Genomic DNA, 21,429 nt, shown 5'->3' with positions numbered 1-21,429 from the left:
AGGTTGATATATACATAATAGATTTGACAGTAATTCCTATACAACACAAATAATAAATAAAAACAAGCGTTTGCATCACAGAAACGCATCATAGTGCAGTATTGCAACTGTAGAGGAGCACAAATCAAAGTGTCTGAAAGTCTGTTTCATGAACAAAGCCATTCACCACTGGAGGGTTTTTACATTGCACTAGAAGAGAAACCAAGAAAATATATGTTGATATATATTTTCTTTTTTTTTTTTTTTCCGTCGACCACTAACAGCTACAGCTAAAACATCACAAACACGGCGGCTTCACATCGTCAAAAGGAAAAGAGGAGTCACTAGTTCACAGTCAGGGAGGATCACCAGTCAACAGTGGAACGCTGAACAGCAACAAATGGCGAATACACAACACGATTCAGTGCGGGGTCCATCCATTAGTAAGCCGTGGAAGATGACGGGATACAATACTGAAATACATCTGGCCCTCTTCAGAAATAGTCATTAAACACCAGCAAGCAACGGCCTTTTTGACATGAACATGAAATTGCTGCAGACAAATAAATCGGGTTGAACCTTGCAGGCTGCGCAGCCGGAGGAGGGACGTTCCAAAGTACTCTGCAAAGCTTCTCCAAAAACAATGCGTTCACGCTCCTCTGAAAATGTGTTTTAAGTTCAAGCACAATTAGCTTTAGCAACTTGACTCTCCAAGATACATCCAAACGTGGAGAATATTGGACGCTCTAAAAACTACTCTTGATATTCTGTACACAACATCCCACGCGTTGCTCCCTTAGCTCATTGAAATATGATTATGTTTGGTTATTTTGCATAGATTTAGCTCAGTTTACTAGCAAACAAACAACTCTCGGCGTGGTGGACGCTTCTTTTGCGAATTCACTGCAACTCAAAACAAGTATATTCAGAAAAGCAAGTGAGCACATTATCCTTTAGGCTAAAGCGAACTCCCAAAATATCCAGAATATGCAGCAAAAGTTCCACACAAATCAAGCATGCGAGACAAAGGACATCTGTTACATACATTTTTATAGTATTGCGTTGACAAGTATATAGTACATCTTTCTTCTTTCACTTCCATCCCTCCTCCAACTACATTTACTAAAATGGACAAACACTTAAGAGGAAAATCTTAAGGGAAAAAAACTAACATTTACAGAATCTAGCAGGTTTCATAGCATACAGTGATACGTTTTGGTACTTTGATTTTAAAATGGCCTTTTGATATTCATGTTGTTGCATCCACAGGGAGACATGAGAATACCTGTTACGACTCTGATATATATATATGTTGTATTTTTTTCATTATCTGTCTTTTTTTTTTATTCTTCTCAAGCAAGATGCATACACAGGAAATGTGGGACTTCTTTGTCGGAGAGGGTCAGCGGCCTGACGATGGTTTGTGTGGAGGGAAGGCGGTGGAGCTGAGCGATGAGATCGCAGGGGTTTTTTAACTTGTCACTTCCTCGTCTGGTTTGTTCATGGCCTTGAGCTGCTCCAGCAGGCTGGTGGGTGTGAAGATGTTGGTCGAACCTGGACAGCACGCACACAAACACAAAGTCAGAGGCGGAGAAAACACATTATCAGCTTTGGTTCTTTGATGATGGTTAAAGTAAAACACGATGGGGAATGAAACTTTTTTTTTTTTTACTGTAGCCAGCAGTTTGCTCAGAAAAAATATTTTCATCAAATAAAAAAATATATACTGATCAATTCCTTCATAATTACAAATATTTAATAAACATGACTAGTCACTTTTTATTCATCAAATGACTTGAAATCAGAATTTAAAAATATATCATTTTGTTTTTAAGCAATTTATAACAACTTCAGTCTTATTTTCAATTTTGAAAATGACCAGATGTTTTGTTTGGTGTTAGTGGTTTGTACATATGTTCTGATTTGATTTTGAATGCAATAACCCCAAAATTAGTATTAAAAATTGCTAATAATTATGATATATTTTTTGGTACTTTATTAGTTTTTTTCTTCCTGGTTCTATTGACACGCACACATATACAAATACATTTTATAAAGTACTGTGTCAGAGATATTATGATTAATTAATTTAAATAAATCACATTTTAATATTTCATACCTGAACTATGAAATTCAAGTTGAATCTTTGTGTATTAGCTTTAACATCAGGGTATTAATACTGTTAATGTAAACACTTGGAACAGTATACAGCTAGTAATGTACCACATATTTATGTAAATATTTATATTTCAAATTATTGATTGTTATTACAAAAACATTTTTATAAAAATAATATTTGCTTTTTTTAATAAAGTTCTCACCACTCACTTGGACGATTTTCACATGTACTTGTTCAGTATAAAGAAAGTAAAAATTATGGTAAAAATTAGTAAAATTAAAATGATTTCAAAATCTACCTGTATTCAACAACTCAAGTTAAAATCCAGCAAGATGATTTCACAAATTATGCATGTTAATGAATCAAGCAAAATCACTTTTTGTTCAGTTTTAGTTTTAAAAAAGTCTTTAAAAACTACACACCTAATAACATTTTCGTACCCAGAACACAGAGTCTTATTTGCGACATAATGTTTTTACAAAAAATAAAAATAAAAAGGCGTCATTTGAGCGTGAGCAGCACAGACACATATCTCAACAGAGACATGAGCTGTTGTGATGGTGTCAATGCTCTGTTGACAAAAAGATGAACTGCTGAGACAGCAGAAGACACAATTCAACCGGTGCTTCGATGGGAGTAAAGCAAATGCTGGGCCACATTGGTTTCATCATTTAAATAACAGCAAATGGAAAGGTAGACTTGATTTACTCCTCACACCAACTATCAACAGTACTTCATAAACTTTTGTTTCTGCCGCAAAGCTGCGTGTTTCTTCCCCGTCTCCCTTAATTGTAGCAGATTCTCGGGTGGATTTTCAAAAGGCAGAGAAGGAAGCGAGTTGACTGTGGTGAGAGGGTCAGAGGGACTGAGTGAGGGACGACTGCCCTCGCCTGCTTCTCCGCTGAAGCAAACACACAGCTTTGTCCGCGCCGCAGAAACACAACATGACGGCGTTGAGCAGCACCACCACTGAGTCTCACGACAAACAAAGTAGTCGTTTTAGTAAGTGAGGTTGGATGTATGTGGGGGGGGCGGGAGCAACCTACTGTGAAGACTTCAAGATATCGCTTTAGCAGAGGGGTTGAGGATGAGATGAGCACCAAGCAGCAGTCTTTAGTGGGCAGAGTTAAGTCTCAAAATGTGGCGTACATGTCGGTCACATGATGACTGGCCTTGCCTCCCTACATGCATTTAGCTTATAGTCCTGCATTGAGACTCAAACAGTTGAACACACAAGGTACAAACAGTGCTGAGTGCAGGGACATGAAAGCGTGCTTCTGCCTGATAGTCCTTGAGAATCTGCTGCACTTGCTTCCACAAAAGTCTACTGCTACAGCTGTGTTCAAACAGCAGAAGCCACAGGCCCAAACCTCTCCAACCTAGAGTGGAGATACCTCACAACTATCTCTTTGGTCTGGCTCACTCACTCTTTTTACCAATACATTTGAATGTAACACAAAACATCTTTGGGATAAATGAGTCATTCTAGAAAAAATGTCCTATGCCCTAAAATGTTTTGTCTTTTCCAACATAAAACAACGTTCTAAACTAAATATGGATCTGGTGATAAAGTTAAAGACTACAAAACAAATCTCCACTTCGGCCCCTGGCTGACTGAGATGAGCGACACAAACCTTTCTTGTGAGACAAAGGCAGGTTAGTAGTTCTTTACTCTGTTAAAGCATATCAGGGGGGAACATTGCTACATTCCCAGACGGTGTCAGCAGAGTGGCGGTGATGGACAGGAAAACTGTCCATTTGTTTGCTTGAATTTTACACTTGGGATTCGCTAACTTTATAATCACGATAACCAGCGCTCTGCCGACAAGCCATGAGTCATGTCAGCATGTGATGGTGGGCTGTGAGAAAGTGGCTAGGACTCAGATCGAGAGCCAACATGAACTGAAAAAACACAAACACAGAGAGGAAAAAAAAAACAGTCCTTCTTTCAACTCAAGGACCTACATGAAACCAGGATAGGCTACACGAAGGGTTAATAACCACAGAGTAAAATCAAAGATGGATCGAGGGGTAGATTAAATCTGAGGCTTAAACGGCCATGACGTGTCCATCGAGGGGCGATTTAATCCACCCGGCAGTGATGACAGGACAAGGCAGCAAGGATGGGGTCACGACCTCCTCAGACATGACCGCTCCTTCACAGCCAGCTTGACCTTTCCATATCAGGTGTGTTCTGTGCACTGATTCATAGGTTGGTGGGACAAAAACTAAATCTGGTCTCACTACCGGGACCCTATCCTATGCCCAGATTTAAAATGAGTCAAAGTCAGGCATGCTCAGCTCGGCATAGAAAATTTGACTCGAACCTTTAAGGGTTCTTAACTGTTGCAGTGCATTATGGGACTCATTCAAGAGACGTATTTGCTAGTAGTTTCACAAGACCTCGCATTAAAGAGGTGGACACCACAACAGTAGAAGACATGACTATAAGATGTCACTGTAATTTTAATGGAATTTTAGCACGCTAGTTCTTTTATTGTGGAGATTAAAATCAAAGATGGTCAAAGACGTGATATAAGAATATTATGATATACAATACGACAAGATGATTGCCCATAAATGGCGGCCCGAAACTTTGGTCTGATGGGAGGTTAGGTATTTGCTATTTTCAGTTGAGCTATTTAAATGACTGCAGAATAGAGCTTTTATTTTGAAGGCGCAGATAGTAGTGCTTGAATATAGAGGGAAAAGAAGAGTGTCAACAATATGGTGTTCGTGTACCCTTTAAGATAGGCATTGACTCCAGATACTTTTGTTTTTGAATGCAGGGAAGAGAAAATAATGGTTTTGGAGTATGTTTTTTTTCTTGTCGTGTTTGTGAACGTGTCACTTGTGTCATGGTTGCGGGACCTGGGACCTGATGGAGCGGTAGATGCTGAAAGGAGAAGTCATGGTGATCCCATCCCTGAAGGTCACGGGAAAAGAGGAGGGTGGAGGCACATAAAACGGTACTGAGTGATATAAGAAAAAGGCAAAACAAGGAGGAAGCCCTTGTGCTGTGAGAGTTCAGAAAGGGCTTCTCTGGGCGGCTGCCTTTACTTTTTTCAGTGTGATTTCTCTCCCTCCCTCCCAATCTGCCTCCGCCTCAGTCGTCTGAGGCGTCTGCGTCCTCAAAGGACACCCTAGTGGACTCTCGGAAGTCGGGGTGCTGCAGGTCCGATAAGAATTTGGTGGGGGTGAGCATGTGGGTGGAACCTGTGGAGGAACAGAGGCGGCTTCACCACTCGTCACTCAGCACATGCCACGCCCCCCACCCCACCCCCCCACGCACTCGCTCCAAAATAAACAACAAGGGGTTAAAACAAGCAACCTGCTGTACAAATACTCACTCAGTACTGACACTTCACACACAGACACATTTTTGCACAAAGAGTTAGCACACACAGACAGAGAGAGACACTGCGAGCTGAAATTGAAAGACAAGAGTTGAAGCAGAGACAGTGACACGGCAAAGCGTTGACACATCGAGAAAACAGCACAGAGGGGCGAGACATCCAGGGCTGAGCCACGACAAACACTCTACAAAGGTGAATTCTGACTTCTGCAGTGGGGGGGGAGGTGCCAGTAAAGATGGAGCCAGCATTTGGCAAGCTACCATTAGTAGGGAACCTTGCTGAGGGCATATGGAACTCACTCGAAAAATGCTGCTTAGCGACTCTGTTAATAAATAAAGGAAGACCAAGGTTCTTGCCTTCGGGCACATTGGTCAGTCCTTGATTTGAATTTCAACCCCAATAACTTTGCCTCTACACATTGCCTCTAAACTTCAACCACAGACTGTAGCAGGAAGATCCATTTGAGTTTTTCTATCAACCTCTATTATTTAACTCTCTGTCACATCAACTTGTCTGGATTTGCATGCTGTCTTTTAAACTCTATCTCTTGCATAAATACGTTTGCTTTGCTTTTCCTTGTTCTTTACCTATTTATGTATGAAAACGGAGCGCAAGACAAGCCAAAACTTGTAATTATCAGGACCATGGTTCAACAGCAGGTGGGGCTGAAGCAGCATGAACACCATTGCAGCTACACAGCTAAAAAGGCAGTGAAATCCTCCTGTTGATATTGAGCTATGCTTTCTGTCTCTTCATGTTCCACAGATCTCCACTAGGAGAAAGTGTGTGACTAAAATGGAGAGTTCAAGTTTCCTTCATCTTCATGTGCTGGTCTCGCCGCACACATTGGGGACCTGCCGCTGCATCACTCACCAATGATGGCTTCCCACTTCCCATTGGCCTGTGTGACCTCATAGGCGCAGCGCATCTCACTGAAGGACATTCCTCCAATGATGAAGACCATGACACGTGGCCCGGTGCGGTACTCTCCTGGTGTCTTATTCTTGTGCCAGTGGCCGTATCGAGCGCTGCAAAGAAGACAAGCAATATCGAGGTTCTTTCCATTCTTTTAATATTTGTTAATATAGTTTGATCTTTTTTGTCCAAATGAAATGGTCAAAACCAAACTTTAGCTTTTAGCACTTTAGTATTTCCTTTTTCAATGGTTCGCCACTTGTCGTTTAGTACTTTGTCACAGTGTCTATGGTTCAAGAAAAGTAGATTGTTTCAATGTGTCAAGGAAAACAAAATGGTGAATTCAATGGACTCACTTGAGCAGTTAGCTTGAGCTAATAATGACATAACCTTTGACCGAGACACTCACACACAGTCCCTGGCACATAATATAGAAAAAAAGGTGCTGTGTGACGATTTGGTCACTTGTTCATTTCAACTTTAGTATTTAGAAATAAGCAGCATGCTGCTTCAGTACCTGACCGCAGTGGTGCTGAAAGAGACAGAGGAGCGAGTGGAGATATACGGGTAATGCTTTGTGTCCAGCTTATCGTCAATAGCATCCTGCAGGGGGAGGGACGGAAAAAGACAAGCAGTTGTCATCAGCCGCGATGCATGGTTGCATGGTTCTTTCAACAAGGACACACACACTCTTGATCCAAGCTTTACTGGTGCGTCAGGTTTCTTAGCAACGGTGTGTGATGGTGCATTGGGGAATTGGCAATGCACAACGAATGTGCTAAAGATAATTGAAGACTACCACTCAGCATTACAAGCAGGCGCCCGGCAGCATGAAAATGTCTCTTTATCTACATTACATCTGGTAAAATAAATGGGATTTTTGAAGCCAACCTCCATGATGTCCTTCACCAGTGGTGTCCAGCGGGACAGCTGATAGGTCTGCTCGCTCACTCTCTCCTTCCTGTCGATCTTCTTCCCTCGGCGCAGGGTGGACTGACCAAAACAGAAGGAAACCATGAGTGACATGGGAAACTTGAGTCTTTGTCTCAGACAGGTGTGAATGTTTTCATTCAAGGATGCCGTTAAAAGAATCTGTCAATGAGAATATGCTGTTTGCAGGAATGAGCTGAGCGGTTATTACGTCTGTGACAATGGGAACGCCCAGGTGAGCCATGTTGGTGATGATCTCGCTGTCCTCAGGGGGGATCTGAGCGTGCTGGATCAGCTTGTTCAGGTTCTCCTCTGTGATTCCTGCAACACATTTAACTCAGTGTTATGCCACAAACAATGTTAGCTCAGTTTGTGATAAAAAGGTAACAACTGCTACGACTTCTGTCCCGACTATTCATGCATAAATACTCAGATTACAAAAAGAATTACCAAAATAATAACATTTATTTGAGGGTCTATCATTAATAGATCACATTAATATTCAATAATAATTAATCACATTAATATATGTGATTAGCATGAATGAATTACATTCATGGAACCGCTTATTTATCTTTTTTTTGGTTAAACTTGGTCTCAAAAATTGCAAGACATCAACCCTATCTGAAATATTTTTTTGACGAAAAAGTTGAAGAGGCTTCATTGCCATAATGATTCCCCTCATGAGAACTATGACTCCAACACTCCATGCTTGAAGGTAAGATATACAACTTAACATAATGTCATACCAGCTGATCTTTGCTTATTTTTTTATTTTCCTTACTCTACTTGTTTCACTACAGTTGTGCAAGAAATGACCACTACTATCTACCTGAATCATCACTACAATAAGGCCTCATCCTTGACATATAAGATTATCATAACATTGGACTTTTAAACAACAATATATTGTATTACTTTAATAATAACTGCCCTACACAGGATGTAAATTCTTCATTGTTGATTCAATATGTAATATATGTTCCATTTTAAAGCATCATTTCTGAGGAATGGAAACAATGGTGACTCTTATTACCATTCTTAAGGAAAATGTAGAGCAAAATGATGCGGATTTTGTCATATGTGCTGACATTAGCGTCCAGCAGGATGGGCACAATAGCCCGCATGGGGTCTTTGATTTTCTCCCCCTCTGCATCTGTCCCCATTGCCAGATCCTATGAGAGAGATGAGCCAACATTAGATCAATTTCAAATGGCATTACAGTGCTGCAACTTTCATCACTTTAAGTCACCTGTTCAACACGGCACAGCTTGTCCACTGTTCCCTGGTAGTGCTTCATACAGTCCTCCGCCAGCTGAAGGTGAGTGGAGTACTGAAGCACACACACACACACCACACACACACAAGTTCAGTAAAGACCAAAATTTCAAAGAAGCCATCAAGCTTTTGATTGTGAATACTTTGCTGAGCTCTTTCTGGTACTGAGGCATCTTCTTCAGCATCTGGGACAGATCTCTCATGGTGGTCTGTGAGGAAGAAGGAAAGATCTTGAGGACATTTGCAATGTCACCTTGTTTGCATCCAGCCACTAAATCATCCCGACAGCAGTTTCATGTTTCAGAGTTTCTGCTTCTCTGTTAAAATGCCTTCATCCTATTCACTCTACTGGGTAAATATTAAATTTGATCACAAAATGTCATCACCTTCTCTCCAGTGTTCATTCTCTTGCTGGAGGAAAATTCCTTTAGCTGACGCGTCACTTCTCTGATGACGAAAGGCAAAATATGAACAAGGACATGAAGGAATAGCTCCCATTAGCTCTTATCAGCTGAATTAAAAATACTCACTGGGACACCTCGGCGATGTGTTTGTGTCTCAGGCTCACCCACAAGTCATCATCTTCATGCAGAAGCACCTCCTTCTCACGTGAGTCTCCCATGCCACTAGTGTCATACCTGTCAATGTGTTGGATTTGTTGAAATAACCATGTCATCTCAGTACAGCTGTGTGTTTGACTTACTTGTAGACATCATTCTCGATGGGCAGCAGGTCGTAGCCCATGGCCTGGAAGGTGAGCTCGTGCAGGACTGGGGAGACCGGGTCAAACGCTCTGTCCAGGATGATCAGCTGTGAGCGAGCCTTGTCAGGACCCTGTGCAGAGGAAGATATCGAAATAAAACAGTGTTTCTTGTTTTAATGGTAGAGGACAGAACCCACCTCTCCCATTGTCGGGTCATCAGCCTTGTAGGCGTCCAGCTTGTCCTGAAGCAGCTGAGCCAGTGTGGCATTGTCCTTGTACTCACTAGAGACAGTGAGGCACATAAGCACAGAGATAGATAGACAGATAGACAGATGGACGGACGGGCGGACGGACGGACGGACGGACGGACGGACAGACAGACAGACAGACAGACAGACAGACAGATAGATAGATAGACATAGATGTCTAGTCTAAATGAGCGCCCCCTGCTGCTCACCCTCTGTATCTAACGGCTGGATATTCCTTCAAGGTGGCGCAGAGTGTGGCCAGCTGCTCTGCCAGTCGCTCCATCACGGGGTTCTTCAACTGGGTCTTGTGTGGGCTGTAGAAGCTGTGGAAGGCATCAGGATTGTCCAGAGAGTACACCTGAAGACAGACAAATATAGATTTCAATATTGCGACTTACTTTATTCATCACTTTCAATTTAAGTGTGTCTGCAACTGTACTTTTGTGTAAAATAATCAGCAATATTCCAGTCGGGCATCTTAACACCTTAGTGCTCTATACACTTGTACTGTAATAATCTGACCTAATATCCAGAATTAGTTTTCCCTTTACACATCCTTATTTCCTTTTTCCCCAATCCTTTCATCTTTCCCTCTGAGTGATGTAAGCCAACTAGCTCTAGTTCCAATGGTGTGCTTCCATTTTCCCACTCCTACACTCCCTTGACATCTCTTTCTCTTTCTATCATTCATTTTTCCTCCTCTCTGCCTCCTCCTCTACATCTGCTCCTGGTCACATGATCCTTCTTTCACAGTGCAGAAGGGTTCCAGTGATGGGCATTTTGGTGATTGGCTGCAGCCCACTGTGTGGATCATGAGTCGGCCAATTGGCAGCGTGCAACACAATGTAGGGGGGTGATGCGGCTGCACCAAGCCTGAAGCATAAAACCACTGACACTGAACTAATGACAGTAGACAAGTGGAAGCAATGGTTTGTGGACCAAGCTGCATTTTCAAATAGTGAGGGAGGAATTGACGGAATGAAGCGGCGGGCTATCTATGGAATATTTTTTCCAGAATTTGTCATTTGAATTACAACAAGGTGGAGTGGGGGAGATGAACACTTGCTGAGTCAGCAGCATTGCGGCCGCCTTTACTGTTTACTACAGTTTCTCTAAGTCAATCCATCCTTGACTTTTAGAACAGTTTCTATTCCTCCACGCAGTTGTCTCAGTCCACGCTCACTCCAAGCTGAACCTAAACACTGATGCCCAATATAAAAAAGACAGAGGATGGTAAAGAACAAACATCAGCAACATCAGCGATTATCGCTAAGATTCTATATCTCTGTTGATGTGAAACATAATATAGTGTCGTGAGGACCCATTAAGCCAACACAAAGGAGGCCACAATGAAAGAAAAACACTTGATGTAATGGTGAAAACAAAATGGAGGAAATGTTGTCAGTAAGGATATTTTGAGTTATGCCTGGGTATGATGAAAAAACAAGATAAAATTGCTGTATGATTATGGTTCATTTGATTTTATATGCAGATTAAACATTATCCTTGTAATCTAAGATATGTCTTACATAAAAATAATAATAGTAGTAATAATAATAACAATAGTATAGTAGGGAGAAACCTCAGTGTTTACTGTATAAATAAGTACTTGTTCAAATTGATTTTTCTGCCTCATGGTGTGTTACCTGAGACTCATAGGGCAAGAAGGCGATGTTGATCTCCGTCAGAGTCTTGGTGGATTTGGAAGCACGACTCTTCACCAACTCGTTGAACAAAGGATCGGGACACGCTGTGGAAGAAAGATGCAGGGCAAAATGTTTACCAGCAGATGTGACTGAAACCGTAATGAACAGTTAACCGGTGAAAAGAAATGGCGTTGAGCACCAAATCATTTACTCACAGTCAGTAAAGAAAACATGGGCTGCCTTGTATTTGGCTGAGTGAGGGTCCTTAAAGTCTGCAATGAGGGTGTGGACCGACTGTTGAAGGAAACAACAATGAACAATCTATGTTTACAAGAGCAATGGAAGCCTATAGTTTAGTTGAGATTTCAATATAAGACCCATGAAATATATAGCCCACCACATGGATCTTTTCAGTCCAGATTTTATCAACTTCCTAAGATCTTCTTAAAATTCTTAAAAACAACAATGTATCACCTTTACCCCCCATTGTGGCCTCTGACTTGTAGGCCATCTAAAGAAAGTGAATAATCTGACACCGACCCAAAAACTGGAATTGCTCAAATCAACTGTCCCACCTGAACTGTAAAGACTACTCTTTACAGTTCAGGTGGACAGTTGATTTGGCCAACTTCTAATACTTCTAACTTCTAATAGGGAAAGCTGAGCGATAAAAAGAGAGAAACCAGCTGCTACACGTGAGCAGGTTCTGGTAGTTCACCTCGAAAAGCCAGCTCTAAAGCCACTACTCATTCAAAGTTCCGCTGCAGCTATATTGTCAGAACGGTATTTTTATGAGTCTTGCGACTGAGCATGTAAAATGACTAAAAAGCATTGCAACAGACAAAGTGCTACAGGTAGCAAGGATGAGGAGAAGTGATAGGGCGAATGACAACCTTCTCTGTGGGTGTAATCAAGTAAATGGCCTCCAGGCTGGGAAGAGGCTCTCGTCGCTTGTTGATGTCCTCCACGACTGTAAGAGAACACAGAAAGTGCTCAGCAGGAACACTAATCTGAGCTGAGGTTAGAGTAAATAACGGCGAGTATCTTACTGGTGATGCCCTCAGTCATGATGTCTGTCATCTTGCAGCATGACGACAACATCCTCATGCTCAGCTGGTCCACAATCAGGGCCTGAAAAGGGTAAAATAACTTAAATTATAATACTCATATTCCGAGTGAGTCACAAGTAAACTGGGCCTGGGTCAAACTGTTGTGATAGAAGTTATAAAATTAAAAAATCAAAGGCATTTTTAGCTCATTTTAAATGTGCGAAGCCATGTCTCTTCTTACCTTCCACTCTCCCTTCTTCTTTACCTTCTTGATGACATCATTCATAATCTCTGCCAAGAGAGGAAAAAAATAAAACCTTTAAGATATGTGTTCCACATTTAGCCATCAGACCTGAGGGCTTGTGCTCCACTTTCAGAGGAGTGATCTGACAGACTCAACCCTGCAGATATCGGTGTGTGAGTGGGGAGGTAGCCACTAACACAAGTTTACTAACATGTATATAGGAAGAACTATGTTTTTTTTTTGTCCATGAAAATTCCAGATCGCTTCACATTCTTCTTATTGGGGATGCAGAATTATTCAGAAAATCACAATGACCACCAGGTGCTAGATGCAGTGAATACCAGTGAATTCCACTAGAAACAGTAAAATCCAACTCAACCTACAGTATGCTCAATTACTGTGATGAACTTCTCCGCCCTGAGGGTCAGCTGCAGCCAGAGGTCAACTACAGCCTCAAACTCGCTTCATCACCATTGATGCAGGCCAAAATTTACTTGAATGCAGAATAAAAACACTGAGGGCAAATATACTACTGCATATCCTGCACTCTTCACCAACCATCTGCCAGACAAATTAAGACAAACCCCTTAATGCTATTATCATTCTGTGCTACTACTGACAGGTTATGACAGAATAAGGGTGAAGGCTGGTCAACAGAACCACCCTCACTTGTTGGCATGAGCTGTATTTTCACATCACGGAATTTCGCTGAAGACTACATTCCTCCCAAAACCTTCCATGCAACTTTGACCCTCCCAGAACAATCTGGAGTGAAGACAAAAGGTGTGTCAAGATTTACTTGAGAAGACAATATTTTAGAATCCAAATTACTTATTGTTTAGTTAGGATGTTGGAATTATGGATGTTGGAGGATGTTGATTTGTCAGCAGCCTTTTTGTCCGCAGCACAGTTGGGATTTGACCCTTATAATAAGGGTCATTTCTGTTGTTTTTGCAGATTAGTTGTTAGGTGTGACTAACAATAACCCTCAACCTTGTTGACAGTCCACACAAACCTGTGAGTTAGCACGTTCAGACTGTTATCCTAATGGTACACAGCGCTGACGCTTCATGCTGGAGCATGTGCTGCGTCAATAGGGCTTTATTGGAAGGTAATAGGTATCAGGAGTGGTGATACAATACATGCTGCGATACTGTAAGTTCAGAAATATATTGTAATAAGAGCCATTATTCAAGAGGGAAAAGCAGACTTTTATGTCCATGAAAACGAGCTTATTGTTATGATGTCTTTCAGTTAAATTTCACACTCCAACAGAGGAATGAATCACTCATCAACAAAATAACTCCAGCGTACAGAAAGAAAACGTTCATATTAAACACGTCACAAATGCATTGAATCCTAGTGTCTATATATTAAATATTGATGTAGCCGTCATACAATATCAAGATAATGACACAATCAAGTATTGCGATATTTCAGCATATCGCGCTGTATCTAGTATATCAATATTTTATTGCACCCCCACCTACATCATCTTCTTTCTCGTTTGCAAGAATACAACCCACAGGCCTGCTACTGTATGTGTACTGCACAGTTTTACAAAGCTAGTCCTGATAATATAAAAAATAAAAATATTAATAAATCTAAAAATAAAACAAGAAAACTTTGGCTTCAAGTCAGTATTTGACCCTCAAAATGAGCAGAAAAGAAAACGTGAGAACCCAGGTCAGTGAACCAAGAGGTCAGTGAACCAAGTGGAAGATCAGTTGTTTCTCTGATCAAATTCCAGGATTTTACAGGATGAGAAAGCTCAACAGAAACCAGGAGAAGGATATCCCTCTTTTGCAGCCCACTTCCTCTTGCTAAAGCTCATGTTTTCCTAGTCAGATTGTGTGCTGTGTACTGCAGATTTTCTCAAGACAGAATTTGGGAAAAGAAATACAAATTAATACATTTTGTTCTGATTCCGTCTGCATGGCATAAAAGCAGAAACATTGACCACTTCATTTGTTAAACACACGTCCATATAATAATATATAAATGTATATAAAATGCCAACTGTGCAGATTTTTCCATCTCACATGCTAATTGTTGTCTAACAATACATGAGCATGTTAGTTAGTTTGGAGGGAAGAGACCTGAACAAACACAGAGCAGCAGCTGTGTAAACGAAATAAAGAGGCACACACACATTTACGTTGTTCTTCCTTAGAACAAGGCAATGCCATGTCCAAACGGGCAAACTACAACACGCACCTATCAGTCCCACAGAAACATGCACACAAAAAATAGGTACTGAAGAATCACAGTCCTAATTTGAATATTATATAATATGTAAATATAAGTTCAAAAGGCCTTGAAAATATAACTAATGTAATTAAATACATTGTCTCACAAGATAGTAACTTACAACTGTGGAACAGATGAAATAGATAGATGCGAGCCATTTGCTGAAAAACAACTATTCTAACGCAACAGTCCCCAATTTCAGCTTTTGAGATGGAAAATCTAAATGATTGAGCATTTAAAAAGCTATCAACAAATGTCTCATTTGACAGTTGTGACATGATTTTAGGACAGAGCGTTGTACAAGAATGATGCATAATTGAGTTGTTATGTAACAGTGAGGTGTCCTGCAAGAACTGTAACAAGAAGAGTGACGGTGAAGCAAGGAGATCAGGAGCAGTAACTTTGCGCATGGACACAACAGATTTTTCTGCCCACACGTACTGACTTTGTTCTTTTAAGTAATAGGTTTACTCCCGTTCAGCTGTTATGTATGTGGAATTATGTCATGTCAGGAAAACATCCAACCAACTCAGGAGTATTTGTGAAAATGTCAAAGTCTTGCCAAAGTGGAAATGTGAACGTCAGCATTCTTGGTCTGTTGGAAAAGTAATGCTATAACAGATTGAATTTCAGCACGTGTTGTGCCAGAATGTCACCCGTGGTGCATTTGAGCTTATTGCGATCAATAACATTTTAAGTGCTTAGAAGAGTATTGTATTATATCAACAACAGTGTTTTCCGCAGGTTTTTGAGTTTGGAGGCAGTGATAATGGATATGGTGACCGTTGCAATAGTTGAGGAACGTTTAAAACAGAGACGGGAATTTTTTATTTGCAGAATTCACATTGAAGAATGGAAAATGTGTGAAATTAAATAAAGGTGTTTTAATTGTCCACAAACTATTGATTGATTAAATATGTGTTATAATGTAATATATTCCAAATATAGACACTGTTCCATCTTGACATTGAAGTCACATCACACAGTTGAGGACGCTGGACATCAATGAACTTGAAGCTACAAATACAATTTTATCCATATTATTTATTCTTCCTCAAACTGATTGATGGACCCCATGAATCTGTCTATTGTGAGACTTATATTTTGTCTATTTGAGGCCACCGTAGCTGTGCTGTTGATGCTAAAATGACAGACGAATATGTTTCTTTCCCAGGCTACTCTGTTAATTATTTCTCAATTTCTTCACTCTGAAACCGGTACCACCAAGGTCCACCTCTCTGGCTTCTCTCTCTCCTGTGCACATGCATCTCCAACCCTAAGTTGCCCTAAGTATACTCACATTTTGACTGCTCATATGCGACTTTCACAGATAGAAGTGGCTAAAATGCGTGTCTCAAACGATGAATGCGAAGGACTTGAGAGCCCGGTGTAATACACTGATTTGAGAATGTGCTTAGAGCGATGCAGACAGGGATGAGGATTAATTCACGCAGAGAAGAGAAAAATAACACGTTGACTTGTAAATGGGAAATAAATGCAAAGGTTTTTGAGGTGATTTAATAAAGAACAAGTTAAAGAGCTGTTCTACAGGCAACTTTCATCTACGTCCACTGTAATTTTGCACAATGTTTAAAATAAAATAGATGGCAGCCTCCAGACGCAGCGCCCCTCTAGAACATTGTGGGGGAAACGCTGAACCAGATAAATGCAGGGCAAGACCATTCAGTAACAAAAAGACAAAAAATATAGGTGAAAATGAGCAGCTTGGTGGAGGCCTGTGTTCGCTTGAGTGCTTTGCTCGTTTTTCCCTAACATTCACACACTTTATCATGAGTCACTTTCAAAGCAGGGCCAGGAAGGAGCAACATTAAGTCAACATTTGTGTTCTGTTTCAAACCATCTCGGTTCCATCCCCTGTATATGACCTGCCCAAAAGTGAACAAACCCCCCGGTATTGTGGCACAAGATCCAAGTTAGCATAGTGATCAATGTATTTTAAATATGAAGACCACACACCTGTGTCTGAGGTGCTGTGTCATTAAAAACAAAGGGCTAGTTTCTGAATACAACTGTTACATTGTACTTTACCTTCCTTAAATAAGCAGAGGTACCAAAAACCAGAAAGGCATAGAACCAAAGGAAAGGTTCAAAAACATCTCTGTAAATTCTTTCAATTTGAATTCTTCCAATAAACCCACACTTTTGAGAGCCTAGAAATATAAAATGGCAGGTTACATAAGCGGCACAGAGCAACTGCCGGACGCTAGGCTTACTTATTGCACAGACGAGCCAAATTCAATATTATGCCACTGACGTTAATAACTCAGATACATGACAGCACAAAAAAACTCCCTCCATTTTTTTTTCAGGTTGCTGTTTCTGTTTGTCTTTCATGTGGCACAGATGCTCAGTGAGCATGTATTTCTGGATGGGAAATGTGTGCACGGATGCAAAAGGTGCACAGTGAGAAAGGCAATGTGATGGAGGAGCAAAAGGAAGAGGACATACGTCAGTTGTGACGCAGCACTTCGCGAACAAGCGTTACGGTAACCAGTGTTACCCTTCATCAGAGGAGCTTTAAATCTTCATCCCTTCTCGCTCAGCAACCACACTCAGCAACATGACATTTCAGACTGGATTTTTTTGGATGGCCGTATTTGTTGTGTGTGTGTGTCTCAGAAGACTGCAGGCACTGCGTCAGACCCTGAACCCAGACGAGGGCTCTGGTTCAGCGACGCCTACAAGGCAGTGTCCGGAGCTTTGCATGTTTGTCCGAAAAACAAATCCCCGGAATTAGCTCAAAGATTCACATTAAGCATACGATCAGTCACCAATGTGTTTTACAGTGAAGCCAGGTTCATGTCAAGAACAAAATTAATAACAGTTTTAAAATAAGGCTAAGACACGCAACCCTTGTAAATAGATCTGAGTTTATGAATATTGGGAGAAGACCAGGGTCTTACAGGTCAAAATGAGTTCCACACTATAAACGCAGCCTGCTCTGTGCTATTGTTATAAAATGTTTACATTATATTACAGCAGTACATTCATGTCATGAAGTCTCTGAAGGTCATACAGGTTTTCTGATCCATCCACCAAACAGTGCCTGGCTTTTGGTATTCAGAAATAAGCCACCATTGCAGGATTCTGTTCATTAAAGCAGACCTGCAGCGACAATAGATATTTCCCTTATATAATCGATGACTCATAACAAACTGTTAACCAACCCTGTTAACCTTCTTTTCTCACAGTTGTCTGTCTGATTAAATTGCTATTCGTTCGGTGGATCTCTTGAGCGGGATGCTCTTATACAGTCATGAAGGAGCGGGTGAAGCATCGCCCATCCCCCTCGCACATACTGGCTGTTCCAAGCACTGCTGCAGAGAGGACCCACGGTGGCTTGCCCTCCCCCCCGGCCTAACTCCACCATCACCAATCCCAGTCCGGTGTAACCATCGTCCAACTAGCCTGAGGTGTCTCCCGATGCCTCATGTTCGCGTACACCTTGTTCTGAAAGAGACTATGTGCCTTACTCTATCTCTACTTAGATGAAAAACAAAAGATCGGAAAGTGTCTGGGTAATAGGTAGTAACATGTACACCTGGTGCGCAGTGGAATATCCTTTACCATTACATACCATTCAATATTCTGCTGTAATAATTGGACATTATATATTATTAAATTGTGTATTCCATTTTAAAACATACACTGATGGTAAACAGCCTTGTTGGGTGAGGCACAGAGATACAGAGAGATGCAGATATATGGAACTGCATTTGTTTGGCATGATTTTTATGTTGTTTGCTTCTCATCATACCACAACTTAATACTTAATTGTGTTTCAACAGTTTAGCATTTGAGTGTGATGATATGGAGATAGCATTTAAAGTCATTTGCTGCTATTCACTTATAAACAATTTTTGGTATTTTCAGTTGGGTGGGTGAGGGGGTAATACATCACATACATAATTGTCTATGTTGAATTTTAACTTGATATCAATAAACTGATAGAGATTACAAAATGTGGTTTGATAAGCAAGAATATAAGAAAAGTCATTGTAGCCACTTGACTCATATTACAGGTACGCAGCTCCTAAAACATATACGCATAAATTGGTGTAGAACTATTTAGTAAATAGTCTTTTTTAAGACAATATAGTGAACAACTAAATACACACTCTCTCCAGAACCTTCTCAACACCGTCATATACCCAAGTGACTTCCCCAATTTTGGGGCCTTGGAGTTCAGTTATACGTCCATCCCGTGAAAAGTAAAGCACGACTGACCGATGTGGTAGTCTATGATCTAAATTTAGACCCAGCTAAGCATGATGTAAGAGAGATAGCAAATGGTGACACGTGATACGGTAGTGAAACTGCATTAATTCAAGGAGGCTAAATCTTGGGTTTAGTAAAGAACGTGAAATACTGGGCGGGTATTGATTCTTGCAACACCCCAGTGGGTTTTGCTGCAGGGTTCTGTGACATGAAGAGGACCAGCCCCCATCACCTGCACCCAGCTGACCCTCTCCCAGACCTGCTACAGCACCACTCTCATGTAGCATCACCCCATGTGAGATTTACAGCCACCGAGTCCGATCCAGTGTCTGACTCCACACGACGGCGATGGTAGTAGACTCACGACAAATGCGGTATTTCTCGCCCTAGCTGGCCACTTCAGGCGTCTTGGATCCGCCATGATTGTGGAACATGAAGACTGGCGCAGTCGCTGCTCCACCATCAGAGGGTGAGGCTCTGCTGCACGTCAAGGGTTAACACCACAAACAGACACCATCACTGGCGTCTTAACACATAACCCGGTTTAATTAGCTCCGCGTCCGGACTAACGCGCGAGGAAGACGCCTCCGGGCTTCTACGTTCTCTATAAAACACACGACAGAAACATTCTGCTGCATCGGAAATAAAAGCCCCACAGCCCCTGCAGGTAAACTCCATCCCTCGGCTCTACAATGGAAAGCAGCCGCACAGCATTCATCCCCCCCACCATCCTCCTCCTCCTCTATCCACACATCGCACTGCGGAGAACCGGCGTCATAATTAGCCGCCGATGAAAACCATAATAAAGGCTCTTACTTTCGCCGACCACCGCCTTTAATCCGATAGGAGCCATGTTCGCGATGGATGCAGGGACAAGTGTGCGCTTCCTCCGCGTCTCCCTCTGTGGTCACCTCGCATCCAAGTGGAGGAGCCTCCTGGAGGAAACGTCAGCGCGTATCCTTCCGCATCCCTCCATCACAGAAGGGGCTGGGCGTCCAGATACGCAGCAGTGCTAGCACCCACAAACGCTCACGTAACCTTTGCATAGCAAAACTTGGCGTTAAAAAAATACAATATACAATTAAATAATCGTCGTATAATTATACATTACGATCACCTTATCGCGGTTCAATGATTCATGGAGCTTTTATTATTGTATGATTCACTATAGTGCCATTTTAATGTCAGATTTAAATAGATTTTATGCAATAAAAGGATAATACAGCATTGCTAATGCATTCACACTTCAACATATATGTTATCATGAGAGATCTAATTTATATCTGACAGAGTAACCACTGCATGGTTGCTGTGTAGAGAAGGATGATCAATAAAGGCAAAGTCAATATTACATTGTCACGAAATGGAACTCAATATAAATAATCTCTGGCTTGAAACACTGCTCTTCTCGGGTCTTCTGATGGGGGCAGCGTCCAGAACAAAGAGGCCCAAACGTCCCTCATCCCTGAAACCTCCTAAGCTGTGCCACCGTGTCCTGGGGCCTCCTGCCAGTGATGCCTGCCCAAGAAGCATCGAGGAGGCAGCCTAAAAGATACCACAGCCACCTCAACCAGCCTCTCTCTGAGGCCCTTCCAAATGACTGAGCATAGCTCCTTCTCATCTTTAAGGGGGAGTCCAGCCACCCAGTGGAGAAGTCATTTCGAGTCTATCAGTTGTTCTATCAGTCACTACCTAAAGCTTGTGGCCTCAGGTGAGAGTAAATTGAGACCTTTGCCTTTTGGTGTACAGTAGCTCTTTCTCCACCACAATTGGCATTTTTTGCTGCACCTCTGCAAGACAGTTCACTCCCCATTTCTAACTGCGATCCGAGGTCTAAATAAATATGTGCTATTCAGTTAAAAAAAAAAAAAAAAATCAAACCCTGGTATCTAAAAAGATGCGTCTAAACAAGTGGTCTCAATCTTGCAACCAGCTGGATTCAGTTCGGTGGCCTGAACCTAGGTGTCCAATTATACTTGTTAGTAAAGAATGTATACGTTAAATCCGATGGAAAACATGAACTTAAACCGTGATGATATACGATATATGATACATGCCACATTGATATATGGCATGTTTTACATGGTGTTAGAAGCCAACTTTGTGTATCATATGCGGCGCTAGTGGTCTTTTACAAATGAACCTCCTGATGTTCTTCAAGTGGTTTGCATTTAACACTTTAGTTAATTTAAAAAACAACTGCATTTCTAGCATAACCAAATACCTTGCTGTTAATTATCTAATCTAAATAACAGGCTAACAGTGAAACAAAATGACATCACTCCCATTTGTCTCCGTCTCACCATCAAGATGCCTCTTCAGTCACCTATAATCTAAGCAGTGACAAAAATGGTCCTGTGTGAATCAAATTAATATGTACATGGTAGGTATACAAGAACACATGCTTCATTTTAAGGAAACACAAGATGGTCTTATAAAATGTTCTGGCCATACATTAAGATCCCAGTCCCAC

General features: G+C 41.4%; 1 protein-coding gene across 2 annotated transcripts; it reads right to left on the bottom strand.

The window, feature by feature from the left end:
* Window positions 1-220: 220 nt before the first annotated feature.
* On the bottom strand, window positions 221-19,937 carry stxbp1a (syntaxin binding protein 1a). Of its 2 annotated transcripts, XM_053863417.1 has the most exons (20): window positions 19,773-19,937; window positions 12,465-12,514; window positions 12,224-12,305; window positions 12,068-12,144; window positions 11,390-11,468; window positions 11,175-11,278; window positions 9,738-9,886; window positions 9,478-9,562; window positions 9,281-9,411; window positions 9,108-9,215; window positions 8,964-9,024; window positions 8,721-8,786; window positions 8,552-8,632; window positions 8,336-8,474; window positions 7,511-7,620; window positions 7,261-7,362; window positions 6,887-6,972; window positions 6,328-6,482; window positions 5,159-5,314; window positions 221-1,533 (listed from the first exon to the last, which is right to left on the bottom strand). In XM_053863417.1, the coding sequence occupies exons 1-19, from the start codon at window positions 19,807-19,809 to the stop codon at window positions 5,205-5,207; spliced, it is 1,812 nt and encodes a 603-aa protein (XP_053719392.1). In that variant the 5' UTR covers window positions 19,810-19,937; the 3' UTR covers window positions 221-1,533; window positions 5,159-5,204. The 2 variants fall into 2 exon arrangements, with proteins under 2 accessions (XP_053719392.1, XP_053719399.1); XM_053863424.1 differs by lacking the exon at window positions 5,159-5,314 and having other exon boundaries at window positions 19,773-19,936.
* Between the last annotated feature and the right edge of the window lie 1,492 nt (window positions 19,938-21,429).

Source organism: Synchiropus splendidus, chromosome 1, assembly GCF_027744825.2.
Source record: "Synchiropus splendidus isolate RoL2022-P1 chromosome 1, RoL_Sspl_1.0, whole genome shotgun sequence".
NCBI classification, from domain to species: domain Eukaryota; kingdom Metazoa; phylum Chordata; class Actinopteri; order Syngnathiformes; family Callionymidae; genus Synchiropus; species Synchiropus splendidus.
The sequence above is the reverse complement of the archived record's forward strand: the minus strand, read 5'-3'. Positions and strand labels throughout refer to the sequence as shown.